The sequence below is a fragment of the Ochotona curzoniae genome, unplaced genomic scaffold (assembly GCF_017591425.1).
Source record: "Ochotona curzoniae isolate NIBS_2020 unplaced genomic scaffold, NIBS_Ocur_1.0 scaffold_4506, whole genome shotgun sequence".
Lineage (NCBI taxonomy): Eukaryota > Metazoa > Chordata > Mammalia > Lagomorpha > Ochotonidae > Ochotona > Ochotona curzoniae.
In genome coordinates, this window is record NW_024467119.1 from 60,321,588 (window position 1) to 60,340,588 (window position 19,001).

The 19,001-nt window shown below is 38.6% G+C and overlaps 1 protein-coding gene across 1 annotated transcript in view; it reads right to left on the minus strand.

The window, feature by feature from the left end:
- Positions 1-19,001, minus strand: part of SCLT1 (sodium channel and clathrin linker 1) — a 194,831-nt gene that overhangs the window by 122,448 nt on the left and 53,382 nt on the right. Inside the window, exons 6-8 of the mRNA XM_040966760.1 lie at positions 18,506-18,641; positions 16,448-16,570; positions 13,883-13,948 (exon numbers count right to left, since the gene is read on the minus strand). Coding sequence (XP_040822694.1) covers positions 13,883-13,948; positions 16,448-16,570; positions 18,506-18,641 — 325 coding nt within the window. The remainder of the gene's footprint in view (positions 1-13,882; positions 13,949-16,447; positions 16,571-18,505; positions 18,642-19,001) is intronic.

Here is a 19,001-nt window from a genome sequence, read left to right on the forward strand (position 1 = left end):
AAGTAAGTCTTAAAAATAAGCACTGAATTTTAAGGGTACTTTCAGCAAGTTTAATTTTGACTGAAACTTGCAGTATGCTCCCAATGTCCTTTCACTTATACAAGATGTTTATAACCACCTAGATTGCTTCCTTTTAAATTTATTTTAAATTTTGGATTAATATGTAATAATGTTTGCATATTTTAAGGCATGGAATGCAATATGTAAGCATGTGTATAGTTCAAATTGACTATTAGCAGACAAACAGCCTATTTCCTATTTTTCCCATGTGTCTGCAGACTTTTAGTTCTTTATACAGGATTTCAGCCAACCCACTGTGCTGCAAAATATCAGAAGCTATTATGTGCAATATACGAAGATGTGTACCCTTCATCTAATTTCTCCTAACCCAAATCCTTTCCCAGCTTCTAGTATGAATATTTTAAATCATTTCAAACATCTGCACATGTATTTTATGCATATATGTGTAGGTATACATTTCTGCATGAGAAAGAATTTGAGTCTAGCTTATTTAATATAAAGACATCTAGTTCCATTCTTTTTTCTGAAAATGTCAGAATTTCATTCTTTGTTAGCAGAATAATATTTCATCCTGTACCTCTGTTACACTTCTTTCTTCCTCTCCATTAACAGCCATAGTTTTATCCACATTCTATTCTATTCCATTGGTTTCTGTCTTTATGCTAGAATTATGCTATTTTGTTCTCAACAGTTCTACAATATATCTTGATATTAATGCAGTTATTTAGCTCAAGAAAGTGTCAGCTATTGAAAACTTTTGGTGTTTCCAAAGAAATTTTAAGACTCTTTTTCCTACTTCTGTGAAGGATGGTATAGGTATTTTGAAGATGATTGTATTAAATCTGTAAATCACTAAGGGAAGCTTGGGCCTTTTAATAATATTAACACTTCCAATCCATCAGCATGGGAGATCTTTGCATCATATTGTACACTGTCCAATTACCTTCATCAAGTATTTTGCAATTGTCATTCTAAGGCTCTTTCAGTTAAACTTCAAGAAATATTTCTTGTGGTTATTGAGAATAGAATTACTGACATTGTTTCTCATAAAATCTTTCATGAAACATAAAAAACATTAGTGATTTTTGTGTGCTGATCTTGTGCACTACAACTTCACTGAATTTATTCACAAGTTCTAACAGCCCAATGGTGGATTCTTTCAGAGTTTCCCATGTAGATTGATTTTGTCTAGTTTAACTACTTCCTTTCCCACCTGTATGACTTTTGTTTCTTTCTCTTGCCTAATGCCACTGGGAATTTTTACTATTACTACTTTCTAATAGCAGTAGGAGTGGACTTCCTCATCTGTTTCAAGATCTTACCTCTGCACATCCCTCCTAAAACTGTTTTGCACCTCAATTGTGAAAATGTCATTGAAATAGTCACAGGATGCTGTTAAGAACTTACATGTAATTTTAATATATTGTTTACTCAAGAGTATGTCAATTAATTTCATAACATTATATAGTGTTGCTGATGGGGCTTTTAATTGATCGGGATTTTACTCTTTGGCCCTACCTTCAGACCAGAGAAGGTCTCCTCAAGAAGCCGTTGAACTCATCTGGACAATAAGATGCTGGACTCTATGCTTGGTATATGCTTACAATGAAGGAATCTCAACTGAACTTGAACTGTGGTTACACAACAAGGTGAAGGAATACACCGTAGGAGGAGGGTTAGGGGAGGGGAGGGGGGAATCCCAGTACCTATAGAACTATGTCTTATAATACAATGTAATTAATAAAGAAAAAAAAATCTTACAAGAAAAGATTTCGTATTTTCCCTATTTAACATATTGGCTATGGACTGGCCATATGTAGCCTTCATTATGTTGAAGACTGTTCCTTTCCACAATCTGTTCAGCATTTTTATTGTGAATGGATGTTGAATTTTATTAAGTGCTTTCTTGTGTCAATTCAGACCATGATTTCTATCCTTCCTTCTGTTGATGTGAAGTTTTACATTTCCTGAAGTATCCATTGGGAAAACTCCCAGTTGGTCAAGGTGAATGAGCTTTTTATTTTATTTACTTATTTTAATTTCGAATTTTATGGTACAATTTCATAGGGTCTGGGATTTCACTACCCCCTCTCTAAATCCCCACCACTGACTGATTTTCCCTAAATTATTACAATAGTATAGTCCCCCCTTTCAAGCAGTCATAAATAAGGTGAATGATCTTTTCGATGTGTTTCTGAATGCAATTTGGTAGCATTCTGTTCAAAATTTTTATATCTGTTCATCAGCAATATCTGTGTATAGATTTTTTTCTGTTTCTTTCCATTGCTTTGATCACACCCACAGCAACTGCCTCATACTTAAACAGAGAAAACAATCCAGAGGATAGTCAGGGAAGGTCCTAACACAAATAACTTGCTGGGAACCATACCCACAGTGGCAGTATCACCAGACTTCAATAATTTTGGGCCATATTCTAGTTTCATTCTAAAACAACAATCAGTCTTTTTTTTTTCAGCTCAACAAATTTGTAAGCAATGTGAGTCATGTAACAACCTAATAACACACGGGCCAGAACAGAAATCATTTGACTGAAATGTTTCTGTATAATCTTCTGAGCAGTAAAATTTGCTGCTTCCATTGTTGGGCCATTTTTAATTCTTCAGTGTTGTTGCTATAATGGATAACTTTGATAGACACTTTTAAAAAAGAATACACACATACATTTTTATTTACTTACTTAAAGTCAGAGTTACACACAGAGAAAGATGCAGAGAGATCTTTGATTCACTGATTCACTCCCCTAATTGCCAGGGCTGGGTCAAGCCAAAGCTAGGAGCCCGGAGCTTCATCTGGGTCTCCCACAGGGGTAGCAAGAGCCTAAACACTTGGGCCATCTTCTTTCTTCTGCTTTCCCCATGTGATTAGTAGGAAATCCATCAGAAGCAGAGAATCAATATGAGATGCCAGTGTTGTAGGTGGCAGCTTTACCCACTAGGGCAAAATGCCAGCTCTGACAGGTGTGTGACACTGAAGCCCGCAATATCCTCAGGGAAAGCTTCATTCAAAGCTTCACGGTGCATTTCAGTGAACTTCGGTAGTGACACTGACTGGAGCAAAGGTTATTACCATGCCAGGACTGAGAACACTGGTGCCTACTAACGCCCACCGAAACAGTATCAATATCACCCAATTAGTAGACATCCTGTAGAAGTAGATGCAAAAGCTTGTCAGTGGGTCTAGTTGCTGCAATGATGCAATCCAGGGTTTCAAGCAGTGTGGTTCCATTCCATCACTATCTTTGCAGGTGATTTTCCAACCCTTGAACCAAGGCATATTAACACTTGCCTCCAGCATACCATCTCAATTATAATCAGAAACTGGCAGAAATGCTACTGTGTCAGGTTGTAATCAATTTTCCTAATGTACCTGCAGACTTTCCTTAACTCTTCTGGCTGTAGGATGACTTAACAATCAGTTGTTTCACACCAGTGTGCAAGCCAGCAGGGCATGCTCACAGATCTGCCTATACTTGGAGGTATCAGGTTCAAATTCATCGACACTAGCGGCAACAATTAGGACATCACAGTAAGCCTGAGATGTGCCTGAAACTATATGTTTTTTAAAAATATTTAATTATTTTTATTTAAAAGGCAGATTTAAGAGAGAGAGAGGTCTTCAATTTGCTCGTTCATTCCCCACATGACTGCAATGGCTGTAGCTGAACTGATCTGAAGCCAAGGGTTAGGAGCCTCTTCTGTGACTCCCACATGGATGCAGAGACCCATGAACTTGAACCATCCTAACTGATTTCCCAGGCATGCTGGATTGAAATTAGAACAGCTGGAACATAAACCATCCCCTTTATGAGATGATGGCCTTCAGGCAGAGAACTAGCCTGCCACACCACTGTACTAACCCTTTAACTACGACTCTGATGAAGTCTCTGTGTCCTAAGATCAATTGTTGTCACATACAACTTGCCTTTCCCATTCCTCCCGGCCCACAGAGTAATATCAATAGTACAACATGCTCGGCCTGGCAGTGTGGCCTAGCGGCTAAAGTCCTTGCCTTGTATGCGTCCTGGGATCCCATATGGAAGCCGGTTCTAATCCCGCCAGCCCCACTTCCCATCCAGCTCCCTGCTAGTGGCCTGGGAAAGCAGTTGAAGACAGCCCAAGGCTTTGGGACCCTGCACCCACGTGGGAGACCTGGAAGAGGTTCCTGGTTCCCAGCTTGGGATCGGCACAGTACTGGCCGCTGCGCTCACTTGGGGACGGAAGATCTTCCTCTCTGTCTCTCCTCCTCTCTGTATATCTGCCTTTGCAATAAAAATAAAATAAATCTTAAAAAAAAATAGTACAACCTGCTCACTCACGGCTTTTTTTTTTTTAAGGATTTATTTATTTTTATTACAAAGTCAGATATACAGAGAAGAGGAGAGACAGAGAGGAAGATCTTCCGTCCGATGATTCACTCCCCAAGTGAGCACAACGGCCAATGCTATGCCGATCCGAAGCCAGGAGCCAGGAACCTCTTTCGGGTATCCCACACGGGTATAGGGTCCCAAAGCTTTGGGCCGTCCTTGACTGCTTTCCCAGGCCACAAGCAGGGAGCTGGATGGGCAGTGGAGCTGCCGGGATCAGAACCGGCGCCCCTATGGGATCCCGGGTGTTCAAGGCGAGGACTTCAGCCTCTAGGCCACACCGCCGGGTGCACAGCTTTCATTTTATCTAAGTCCCAGGTATATTTGAAAGAGCCCTTTGCAATCTTAATTGTCTCTTTCTCAAACGTTTCAATGGCTCTTTGGTCAAAGCAATGACAATTGCAGATGAGATGGTGAGTAGTGATGGATTTGCCTGAATCTACCTGTCCAATGACAACATCAATATCAATCATACCCTGTCCCATTTTGCCTTTGACTTAGCACTTTTTCCCCCAGCATACTCATGCTGTGGAGCAAAATCCATTACCAAAAAGAATGCTTTAGAGGTTTTGTACACTGATAAAAAAATGGACTCTGCAGCTGTTGGATGTAGTCTTCTGTAAACATATTAACTCCATTTGATCCGCTGTGTAGTTTAGCTCTAATATTTCCTTGTTGATCCTTTGGATGATTTGTCTGTTGAGGAACGTAGGACATTATCAACCCCTATTATTGTACTGGATCTTGTCTATTTCTCACGTCTGATGTTTGTTTCATAAAACTTGATGCTGTAACCTTAGGTGCATAGATACTTACAACTGTCACAGGCCCTTGTTGAAGTGATTCCCTTATCATTACGTAGGGCATATTTATCTTTTAAAAGCCATGTTTGTCTGGAAATCATTTTTTGGGGGTATTAGAATATCTACTTTTATTCATTTTTCCTTTTCATTTGCATAGAATATCTTCTCACATGCTACATAAGTTGGGCTATTTGTAGACAATATATCTTTTTTTAAACCTCTTCAGCCAGTATGAAGCTTTTAATTGGGTAGTTTAGTTCTTTTATAAAGGTATTAAAATAATAAGTAATGGTTTAATCCTGTTGGTTTTTCATTTTTTGTTTTCATTATATATTAAGCTTTTCCTAGAGAATTTTATACTTTCATATACTCTTAGGACCACAGTTCTCTTTGGTTATTAGTATTGACACTCTAAGTACCTTGTGTAAGGCTGATCTGATGGTGATGAATTTCTTCAATTTTTGCTTCTCTTGGTAATTCTTCTCCATTTATGAAAGACAGTTTTGTTGGGTAAAGTAAGTACTTGTGCCTGACAGTTCTTTTCTTTCAGAATTTGGAATACATATCCTTTCACTTTCCCCCCATACCTTATTGGTATCTAATAAAAAATTAGAAATTACTGGGATTTTTCTTTACTTGCTTACTTAAAGGAAATAGATTTTATGTATTTATACAGTTTTAAGAACATGTTATCACCCACTCTTTCTCATTTTTAAAAAAATTTTGCAATGACATGTTTTCAATTCATTTTATAACTATGCTTAACCCATCACTAAATAAAGAATTCAACAAGTGAAGGGTAAAGGGACCACTATTCCTCAGAAGTATAGATAAAAGCTATAAATAATAATCAAATATTAAGATGTCAATTTCAAATTCAATGTCAATTTCATTCTCTATATTAGTTGACACAAATCAGAAAAAAATACAATATTTGTCTTTTGGAATCCACCTTATAGTGGCCTATAATTGCATCCATTCTGTTTTGAAAGACAGAACTGCACTTTTTTTTTTAATAGCTGAAAGTATTCCATAATTACATGTATCACATTTTCTTTATCTAGTCATTGGGTGATGAACATCTGGGCTGATACCATATCTTAGTTTTTGTAAACTGAACTACTATAAACTTGCAGGTGTGGGCAGCTGTCATATATGGATTTCATTTTCTTAAGGAAGATTCCGCAGAGTGGGCTGGTTTGGTCAGTACATCTGTTTTCAGATATCAGAGGAATCTCCGTACTGCCTGCGATAATGGTTGTATCAGATTACATTAAGGCATCTTTCCCCTCATATCTTTGCCAGCATTTGTGGCTGCTATTTTATTTTTGGATGATAGCCATTCTAACTAGGAGAAGGTAAAACATAACGTGATTTTTATTTGCATTTCCCTGAATGCTAGCAACCCTAAGCATCTTCTCAAGTGTCTATTGCCTTCCGTTTCTCATCTTTTCAAAAATGTCTATCAATATCTTTAGCCTATTTCTCTCTTTTTTTGTTTTTGTTTCTAAATTTTCTCCTTCTTGTTTTAGGGGGTGAGCTGGGGAGGGGGATAGGGGAAAAGCCATACCCCGCCTTACAACCATACTCCAGTACCCAGGGACCAAGAATGGCCACCCAATATCAAGCCAGGGTCCCAATGTGGTGCATGCTCTAAGACCTCTGCCCAGAGAGCTTCAATAGTTCTGAAATGTTGTCACTCTTGCTGATCCAAGGATGGGGGATCCCTTCCAGTGTCCATTGGCTGACATAGCCGACCTCAGTTCCATTCGTCAAGATATTTGCTGTCATCATTTGGTTGGGTAGTTGTCTAGCTCATTCTGTCTTCATCCTTTGGGATGGTACAGATGTCCCCTGCATGGGTCAATGGGCTACCACATCCTCCAATGGATCTTGCCCAGCTGCCCATTACTCTGTCTTTTCCACTGAGGAGGACTAGTTCTCACAGGTGGGCTAAGGACCCTAGCTAGGTGACCCAGAGCTCACTGAACCTTCCACCCCTGAGACTCACAGACCCAGCACCCAACATAGGCAGACCAAGGACCTAGGCCAGGAGAAAGGTCCTTCCGGTCCCCTCACTCCCAGGAGGTTCACAGACCGAACCATGCAGACAGGCTAAGGACCCAGACCAGGGAACCCCAGCACCACTGCAGCACCGTGTCCCTGCCCCTGAGGCTCACGGTCCCAGCATCCACTACAGAGGTGGGCCACTGACCAGGGCCAGGTGAGCTGGTACCCCCAGGAGCCCTTATCTCTTGGGCTCATGGACCTGGCACCCATCTCTCAGGTGGGACAAGGACCTGGGCCCTGGGGCTCATGAACCTGGCACTGACCACACAGGTGGGCCAAGGACCCAGGCCAGTCAACCTGGGCCCTGCCAAATTCCTCACCCCCAGGGCTCATGGTCCCAGCAACCACCTTCCCCTGACTGTCATTGCTCACCTCACTTTGGCATCCACCAGCAGATGATATAGCCTGGCTCAGTTCAGCCTGCCCCCACTTCCAGTTTATGCTGGTGGGTACTGCAGCTCAGCCAAGCGTAGCCAGCCCCCAGTCCCAGCTCTGACATGAACTAATTGGTGTCATTACTGTCCAATCTGGCCTCTCCTGCACCCTGTCCTGGTTCAGATTTGCCAGTGGATGTTATGAACTTGCCAAACCTGGCCCACCGTAGACTCAACCAGTTCTCAGATTGCCAGTAGATGTTATGAACTGTTCTAGCTTGGCCTGTCCCTGGACCTGACCACATGTATGCTGGTGTATTGTAGCCTGACCTGGTCTTGGCTGTTTCTTGCCTTCGCTCTTGCACTCATCTGCAAGGACTGTGTTCTGACAAAGGAATTTCCCAAGCTCCTCTATCAGGTCTCTTCCCAATGGCAGATGTTGCACACATTGGTGGGTCTTGTCCACCTCTTGTCCTGGCAGGAATAGTGGAATTATCCAACCAGCACAGACCCATTCCGGCTCTCACTGTTGAGTGCTTAGCTCAGGTCTTAACTACATTGTTTATTCTGATGTTGTTAAGTTTCTTCAACTCCTTATACACTCTGCATGTTCATTCTTTATCAGACATACAGCACGTAAATATATTTTCCCATTCTGTCAGTTGCCTTATCACTTTGTTCTGGGTTTCCTTTGCTATGCAGAAGCTTCTTAGCTTGATGTAATCCCATGCTTTTTTTTTTTTTTTTTTTTTTTTTAGTTGCTTGTGCTTCTGGGGTCTTTTCCGGGAAGTCTTTGCTTAGGCTAAAGTCTTACAGTGCTTCCTCTAGTTTTTCTCTAATAATACGATGAGTTTTAATTCTTAGGTATAAATCTTTGATCCACTGTATGTTGATTTTTGTGCAGGGGTCTTGCTTCATATTTTTGTGTGTGATGGTCCAATTTTCCCAACACCATTTATGGAAGAGATTGTCCTCTCTCCAGGAATGATTTTAGCTCGTCTGTACAAGACCAGTTTTAAATGCATGCACTAATTTCCAGTTTTTCTACCCTCTTCCTTTGATCTACACGTCTATTTCTGTGCCAGTTTCAGGCAAAAACTACCCTGCAATATTTCTTCTTGTTTTTCTAAGTCCTTGAGATGCACTGATAGGTCATTTGATATTTCTCCAATTTCATGATTTAGGTACCAACTGACATAAAACTTTGATATGTTGTGTTATCATTTCCACAATTTTAAATTACTTCGTCTGTGATGTACTATTCATTCATGCACATATTATTTAGTTTTCATACATTTCTCTATTTTCAAAGGTTTCTTAAGTTGTTCATTTCTGTTTTCACCCCCTTGTGATCAGAAAAATTTATAGGCAGTTCTCTTTTTTTTTGAGACTTTGTCTATCCTATAGAGTGTTCTATGGGTGGAGGAAAAAATGTGCCTTCTTAAACTGTGGAACAAAACCTTCTGTAGATATCAGTTAGGTCCATTTAGTCCATTGTGTAGATTAGCTCTGTTGTTTCTTAATTGATTTTGGTCTGATTGATCTATCCAGTGATGAAAGTAGGGTGTTCAAAGTCCCCATTATTACTGTTAGAGCCGATGTCCCCCTTTAGACATATCAACATGCATCTTAAATAGCCGGGTGACCCTAGCATTGGGTGCATATACAGTTGTTATAATTACATCTTCCTGATAAATTGATCCTTTAATAACTACATAGTGCTCATTTTTGTCTCTTGACACTCTTTTATTTGCCTGGTATTAGCATGATTACTCCTGCTCATTTTGATTTTCTATTTTTTTCAACATTTTATATCTTTATTGGTAAGGATGTTTTTGGTTAGGCATAATATATATTACTTGTTTTTTAATCCATTCATCCCGTCTCTACCTTTTTAACTGGAAAATGTAAGCTATTTACATTTAGGCTATTATTATAGATGAAAACTTTGTTCTGACATTTCTCTGTCAATATTCTCATTGTTTGTATTAGAATCCCTCTGTACTGATAACACAAGGCTTTTTGCCTTTGCATTCTTTAATGGTACTGATTATCTTTGCTTTTGTATATAGCATATCCTTAAATATCACCTGTAAGGTAGGCTGAGTGGTGAAAAGCTCTCAACTTGTTGGCTTTTGAAGGCCTTTATTTCCCTTTTATAATAAATGAAAGCTTCACACAGTACATATACATATACTATACATATAAATATATATAGATATTTCCTCTTAGGAGTTGGACTTTAGGATCTCAATTCTCTCTTAGCAGTTTCTGATGAGTAACCCACTTTCAACCTACTGGAGGTTCCTTTAAAGGTACTCTTATTAAGACGTATGGTTGAACACTGAAGTTAAGCTCCTTATGTCTTCTCCCATTGTTACCAGTGGCTTTGGCAGCAGTGCCTTGGGGCCGGGGTGCGATGGAGGGAGGCTCTTCTCAATCTCGGCAGGAGAGTGTGGGCCCCAATGATACATATTCTATCAGGCCCATGTTTGGAGTGTCTGTACTAATTTTGCCCACATAAAGCACCCTGGGCTGGCACCATGTTGTGGTTAGTTTTAAGTACTCAGTATGGCAAAGGTGAGCCAGAAAAAACAGCCCCATAACTCATATGGGTGTGTACACCTAACTACCTCCACCAAACCAGGAGTGGGCTTCAGTCAGTGTTGGGCTAGACTACAAAGCACTCACCAAAGTGACTGCAGAAGTGAACCAGGTAGTTCATACCATGAGTGACCAAAGACATCTTCAGACCACAATGAAACTAGAGTCTATGGTGTTCACCCAAGTGGGCCTGTTGGTGAATGGAGGTACATAGTCCAGATAGGTGTGGGACACCAACTGGGACAGACTCATACCGTTCAAGAGCTGGAGTTAGGTGTATTCACCAAAACCGGGGTCTTCTGTAGAAGAGAGCCAGGGAATCCACAGCTTGGACTGGTATGAGTGACTAACTATGCTCACCAAAGCCAGGGCAGCCCCCAGTTTTACGTGACCAGAGTCTGGTACTCTGACCAGGATCAGCACATGTTGTAGAAGGGAATCACACAGCACAGCCACAGTGTGTTCATCCAAACACTCTCACCAAAGCAAAGGCAGCTTAGGCCCACAGTTGGTCAGGAGTCTGTGATGCTCACCAAGGCCAGGCCTACCAAAGAAGGGAAATAAATAGCCTGGAAGGGTATGTTTGACCAACCATGCCCACTAGTGTTGGAGCAATGAGCTGGAATATGGCTGCTCACCAAACCTAAAGTCTTCTAGGATACAGGAGCTGAGCAGTGTGAATAATTTGTGTATGAACAACCACAACCCTAGAACAATGGCAGGGTTGGGAAAGGCTCTGGTAAGGCTGGAGTTTAACCCAAATGCAAGGTTGATATCCACTGGCTGTGAGGAGTGAGGGGGTACAGGAGGACATCTTCAACCCTGCAGAGGAAAATGCCCCACCTCTGAAGTTGGGCCTTCCCTGCTATGCTAAACAATCTCTCTTATGTAGTACAGAACATTGTTTCAGTGAGGTGAGGTGGTCACTGTTGCTGCTAGACCTACCTGGGTTTGTGTGGCTGTAATCTTTTTGCTGGCATAGTGATGGGTGTGTGAGGCCCTGAGGATGAGGCTAGCAGAAGCTTCTGCCTGTAAGCCAGGATGAATTCCAGCAGTGACACTTTTCTCAATATGGATTCACACTGCAGCGGCCCGTGAGCTGGCAGCTGTAGGACAGTCAGAGCGAGTTCCTTCTCTGAAGTGACATGACTGTGCACATTCCAGCCCCTCTTGCTGGAATCTATGTCAGTCACAGCTCTGGGTTACTGCTGTAGCTGAGGTTGCTACTGCTCCGTGCTGTTGGATATGGATTCTGCTGAGGTTCTCCTGTATACGCTTTCCTGCAGTAGGGAGTTCCTTCTGGTTGTGAACCTAGGGTCTCTTTTTTTGCCAGAGTGCTTTGTTTGTCTCTTTCTGCTCCTGCCGAACAGCTCTGTGTCCTAGGCACTTCCCGTGTCTCCTCTGATGAGCTCCAGGGTGGTCCATTGAACACTTCACCTCAAAACACAGTTAGTTTCTTAGTACTGATGCTTCTCTGTGCAGCAGATGAATCGTGGGTTTTTCTATTCTGTTGTATTATTGTTGATATACATTACATATTCAGAAAAATCAAAACTTCAAAATTCTGGATGCCAACGTGAAGATGACAATTCTGTACTAGCTGAAGCTCAGTGAAATCGTAACCAGCATTTCCACACAGGCTTCAATGTAGAGACCGTTGAATACAAAAATGTCAGCTTCCCCATGTGGGACACAGGCTGCCAGGACAAGATTCAGCCATTGTGGTGCTACTATTTCCAAAATACTCTAGGCTTGTTCTTTGTGGCTTACAGCAATTGACAGACAACATGGGAACAAGGTGAGAGGACTTCATGAGGATGCTGGCTGAGGATGAGTTGTGAAATGCATTACTGCTGGTATTGGTCAATAAGCAGGTCCATCAAATGTCACATACACAGCTGAAATCACGGACAAGCTGGCGCTGTGCTCCCTATGCCACAGGTACATTGAGTCCATCGGTGCCACCAGCCGGGTAAGGCTTGATGAATGACAGGACTGGCAGCTCTGGAATCAGAAGTGAATGAAACCCTGCACCCCCACTTCCTCCACTCCACTTTCCTTTAGCATGGCAAATCTGTGACTCTGTGGGGCTGGTCATGGTGTGCGTCACCTCACACTGCTCTTGTGCAGATGCAGCCCACAACCAGCTTCATATTTAAAGTAGTTTCTCTTTTCTCTAAGGCAGTTTCTGGTATTCTTTCACAATATGACCCATTTTTTTTTTTTAAATTGTAAAATCAATCCACTGTCTAGTATTGAAAAGTGATTGAGGCACTGACACCTGGCCTCTAGGAATATGAAGATAAGAGCTCAACACATCTGGACATTAGATCTGTTAATATATATTTGGGGGCTGGTCTTTGTACAAACTTTAGTATATTTTAGTAAACTTTAGTATATGGTGACACTGTGCTGGTACTATTGTTGACAGTCACCTGAGAGGTGCACTCACACACTCACACACTTGCTCAGACACATTGGTGGGGTGCTTGGTGTCTTACTAGAGGGGTTCATGGAAACTGAGAGGCTTGGTCTGCTCTCCAAACAGCCCCCGGAAGCACTTTCACCTTAAGTAGCTTTCCTTCCCTCGGCCTGCAAGAGTCTGATTTGCCATAGAAAAAGAAGACCTACACTTCTCAGTTTGTATTTTGATAAACACTGGAGAAGCTGGAGCTGTTGAATTTATCATGGTGGAAAACCTCAGAAACTTCTTCTTTGGTGTCATGGAGTCTCTTTCTGCACTCAGTACACAATTTGTAACCAACCAATTTTGCACACTTGCTTTCAGTTTTCATTTTGACAAGGACTATAATTACAGCTATTAGAATATAATCTCTTAACTATTAAAAATGAAAAGAATATCTTTCTTATTAATAGAAATGAGTAACCATTTTGTTATGGGGTACTTTACTAGTACTTAGAAATTGTTAGTATCTGAAATCATAATGTTTAGAAATGTAAATGCACACATAAATCAAAAGGAGAGAAATCTTAATAACTTATTACATGAGAAAAGCTTTCACAGTAGAATAAAGTTGCATAACTTACTTTTGGTGACATAATTCCACTCATAAGACATTTTTATTAAGTAAACAAGAGGTAGCAGGGTAACAAAACAGGGTGGAAAAAGCAAAGAGAGGAATTACCTGGGGTGTCACAACGCTATTACTCAACAATGAGGTAAAAATTCCAAAAGGCAAAGAAAACAAAAGGCAAATGAGACAATAAAAAGGCAGAGTAGAACTCAGAAGGCTAATACACTACAGGTAAAAAATAAGGAAAATTTATATATACCGAAGTTAATACTAAAGCTTAGTTAACTAACGGTTCTCATTTTCCCATTAAAAAAAAAACAACTATTTATTCATGAAATGCATATTTAGATTACCTTTGTTACATATAAGCATATTAGAATTAGGATATGGTTCAGATGGATGTGAGTCAGTGTATAAAAGATACTGAGCGATACCACATGCTACTGAATGTGGAAAAAATAACAAAAGAATATATTCCACTCACTCCAATTTCACATATTGTTTTTTGGTTTTGGTTTATGTTAATATAAATACATAAGATTACAACTTGAGTTTTCACACACAAATACATTCAATGGTAATTTTACTTACTGTTTCTATGTTTTCCTTAGTAACATGAAGTTGCTTGGTGAGTTGTTGAAAACTGGTCAGCTGATCCTACAGCGGGAAGGATGGTGAAAGGACACGATCAGCACTGCTTCCCATCCACACTTAAATCATAGCTAAATCCTCGCCTTGCAGCTGCTGGCATCCCACACGGTGCTGGTCTGTGTCCCAGCTGCTCTACTTCCCATCCAGCTCACTGCTTGCGGCCTGGGAAAGCAGAAGACCCAAAAGCCTTGGGACCCTGCATCCATGTGTGAGACCTGGAAGAAGCTCCTGGATCCTGTCTTCAGACTGACTTAGATCTGGCCATTGTGGCCAGCTGCAGAATGAACCAGCAAATGGAAAATCTTTCTCTCTGTCTTTCCTTCTCTCTAAATCTGCCTTACCAATAAAAAGAAATGTCTTTAAAAAAAATTCACATCTAAAAACCATGCTTTTCCTATAAGTACATAAATTAATAGTTGAATAAATAAAACATTTTAGATAATTAAAAATTATTAAGATGGCAATGCTGAAACTAATGTAGATACATGAAATATTTCTAAAAATCAATTAGTAAATAATATTTTAAAATTGAAAGCAATTTATCACCAAAAAATCGCAAATAACTAGAAATTCCCACTGTTATAAGAAATCTTGTCCAATACTGAAAAGCCACACTCAAACTATTCAAAATCTATAATATAAACCATTGTATAAGCGTTATGCTCTACCATTTTTTCACATTAAAAATAATTTAATGTTCCATAAATTCAATACATGGCTATATATGGAAGTAACAACCTTTTGGTGCTAACAGGGAGAAAGCCCAAAAATATTTTCTTGGTTTTACTTGTGTCTTACACTTTGCATTTCTTTCACAAAGTTCATTATTGATTCAACTATGTTTGTCTGTTCTTCACAGTATATCTGCCCTTCCACACATTTTAGCAACAAGCCAGCTACTTATTTCTTTAACACCTAACTGCTGTCTCAGCTTTTAAATGACCACTGCTGAAAGTGGCCACTGACTTGCAAGAGACAAGGTTTCTGAAATAGAGGCCCCCTGGTAATTAGTGGCCTCTACAGCTGCAACCATAGGTTTAGTGTTTGCATTGCTGGAGACATGGGATGCTTACCCATTTAAAAAACAGTTACAACTTACAACTGTTTAACTATTATGATCCTATTACGCAGTACCTCTACAGATGTGAGGAACTGTTAATATGCTGAATGACAGAATTAAAGATAGATTACAGGACAAATAAGAATAAAGTGTTATTTATAACTTGTGCACAACCCCCGCCCCCGCAAATAACTGAATAGTTATAGTCCAAGAATGAATCTATTCAGGTGGAAAAAAATACCTCATGAGCTAAAATTCCTACAGATCATACTAAATGTGGGTTATTTTTAAACCAGGACACACACAGAAACAGCATTATATTTTGATGGGGATTTACAAAGTGGTGATGATCCCACTTTGGATGCTTGAATCCTATATAGGAGGGCAAGGGAGTGAGTCCTGCTCTGCTCCACTTCCAGCCTTCTGTTAAGGAACCACCAAGGAGGCAGCAGGTGATGGTTTAAATACTCATGTTTCTGCTTCCACAAGGGAGCCTGGGATTAAGTTCCAGCCTCCCACCTTCTGCCAAGTCCAGGTCCAGCTATTGCCGGAATTTTGGAAGAAAACTCTCTCTCTCTCTCTGCCTTTCACACAAAATTAAAAGAGAGAAATGCCATTTTGTAAATAGATAAGTGACATATTATTTCCTGAGGTAGAAATTCCTAATTATAAAGATAAAAGGAACATTCCTATACTGAAACTTAAAGAGTTAAAGAAAGGTATGATAACCAACTCATTTGAACAGCTGCCTCTCAAGACACACAGGAGAGAAGTGAGAACTGAAATTTCTTCAGAGTACTGCATACACCTAGTGGTAAATGAACCAAAAGATTAAAAAAGTAAGATTTCCCATCGGAATGGAAGATCTTGTGAAAAAGTGAACTTCTTTACAACAGAAGCATAAAACAAAACAAGTCAGACGTTCACTTTGAATGAAAGTAAAATGATTATCTCTTTAGATAAACAGAGTATAAACATTGAGCTCTCTACCTACTGTTAAAATTTTTCTTTGATCACTTAATGATAAACAAACATAATTTGAGCTATTTTAGTAATAGGTCACATTTAACAACATAACTTTTTTTATATAACATGTTATCTATATTTGAGCATGTTTCTTCGCTAAACATGACCTAATGAACAGTTTTGTTTTAAGTTGTAGGAACTAAAGCAAAAATAAGCAGGATGGTCATCCATGAAGGCGAAATAAATGTGTAACTAGCTCTTGGAAGTAAATACAGCCATCAATGCTAATTACACTGCAGAATCCAACGTGCATAGGGCAGTACTTCAATTACGTTACATGTTCAAGAGATTTCTAACCAAAGATCTATTCACTATTAACAGAAATAGCATGACAGAATCCTAGGATTCTTTCACAAAGTAGCCTTTTCAGAATGTATCTTTTCCATTTTATGTACAAGAAAACCATAAAATTCAATTACCTTCTGTTTTTGACTCTCAAATACATGAATCTGTGCCTCGGTCATATATTCCTGGTAAAGTTTCTGCAGTCTGTCCAGCTCCTGAGCAACAGTTTGCCAGAGTTCTATGGCCTGAGTTTTTTCCTTTAAAGCAAAAATATTTGACAACTCATTAAACTAACTGAAGGCCACTTATTGTGTAGCACAAACAGACCATGTTATTTTATAGAATTATTTCTTGTAAGCCTACAAAAATAGAGATTGTGTAAGGATGGTACAATCACACTTCACAAAACGAAAAGGATATTTTGTCATTGGGTAATCCTATCATTGTGTAAACATAACAGAGTACATTTACATAGACTAAGACATCTATGGCATTACAAGGAAATATAAACTTAGGTAACCACCAGGGGTTATGTAGTGGTTTGTTGATCCACATGTTATATGGTTTACAACTATACTATGCTTACAATACTTTTATCATTTCAAATATTATTGATATTTAGAGAGTAACTCTAAAGACAGAAAACTTCTTATTTTGAAATTATATTTTACTAATACTTCAAAAATTAAAATTCAAAGTTTTACTATATGGTTTTAAATCACTCTACCATTAATAAAGTAAGGAAGAAAATGATCCACTCATAAAAAAAATTCTTATCTTTTTCTGACAAAGTAATATTCAGTGGAATTCATTATTTTGTGCAAAAATTAGGTAAATATAGGAAAACAGAGGAGGATAGATAAATAACATTCATAATATTCTATCTAACAATAAATACCACTAAGAAGATATAATATTTTTCAATATTGGGTATGTTCAAGGGCATAAGCATGATTCTGGTTAAAATATTATGCTTTTTTTGCAAAATTAAAAATCATATACTCCACCAATTATAATTTTGATTTTCATTTAATATATAATGAAAATTTTCTCAGGAGATTAACTATTTTAACACAGTACCTTTAAATTTTGGTATGAGTAGCCTTAGGGTCACCAATACCTTTTCAAATTTATGCTTGTAATAACATAAGAACATTGCTTTTTTTCACTCTCATTCTCTCAGAGTAGAAATTTCAAAAGTTTATATTATCATTATCTCATTATCAAAATAACACTATCAAAAAGTCATCATTTTTTACAGAGCTAATGTAATGTGTTTATACTTCCCTTTCCTGTAAAAAAAAAATGTCAGTGGGATATGACTCAAGTGACTGGATCCCTGCCCATGTCCCAGGAGAACTGGACTGAGTTCCTGGTTTGGCTTCAGGCCCCAGTTTCAGTCCTGGGTGTTGCAAGCATCTGGGGAGTAAACCATTGACAGGGAGATGTCTGCCCACATGTCTGACTTCCTTTAAAGAAAAAGAGAATTTGACATCTATTTTCAATTAGTAAAACAATCCATATCATTAGATTCATAATCCACAGAAAAAGAAAGCTCTCTGAAGGTCTAAATAACTTTTAGGTGTCCAAGACAAGGATCATAAGACAGGAAAAGTGAACATCACTAACCCCACGGGTATTAAGTCAGGTATCTTTCAGAAAAATGAAGGCCGAGCTCAGGACACTTTCATAAGATCTCTCAGTAAGCTGACAGTCAAAAAGAAATGAACTTTTTCTCTTTGTCTCTAAGGTCCTTGTTTCTAAATCCTAGGTCAGAGCCAATTTACCCTCTCAGTTTTAGTAAATTAGCACATATTTACAATAAATGAGCTTTAAATTTAAGTTTTTTCAATGTATGTTATTTCAGAAGGAGATAGAAAGCTGTCATCCACTGAAAATGTAAATTTATGGTAGTGAGTTAACTGACAATTTTTAAAAAAAAAATTACATTTCACACTAAAACATTCTTATAAGACAGAAAATCAAGTCAAAAACTGTATAATTGAAATAAAATGTGTATTTCACAAACTTATAAAAATAGAGGTATTTAATAAGTTTTATTTTACAATTCTTGAAATAGGCTAAAATCATCAAAGTTTGAGTTTTGATACTGTTATCACTCATAAAGACTAACAGATTTTTAAAAGCTCTGTTAATACAGCATATAATTTCAAAATAGTTATACCACTCACTTGATTGGCTAGTTGCAATTGTTCCTGAAGATTCCTGATTATTTCGTCGTCTTTATATAGGTCATTTTCTGTATCTGCACCAATGGGAAGGGCCTCCAACTGCTTTTCCACAACATCTCTTAACTCACTGTGTAACCTTTGGAATAAACAGTTAATTTAATAGCAATTAAATTCATTTTAGCGACAGTAATTACCATTTGGGGAACAATTAAGTAAATATTTGAGCCAAAAATATTCTTTATACAAAAGCATTTTAAAGTAGACTTAAATAAAGTTTATACACATTTAATCACCGTTAGGTACTGTATTACATGACCAAATATTAGCAATTTTAATTTTAATTGCTTCAAATTCACATAATTATCACAAGAATAACAGTTTGCCCTACAAAATTTTACTTTTTCAAAGATAAAAATCAGATGTTACGCTTTAAATGACAAAACAGGATAGTAAGAAAAATATCTAAATACGCATGTTTACTCAATGAAGTGAAAAT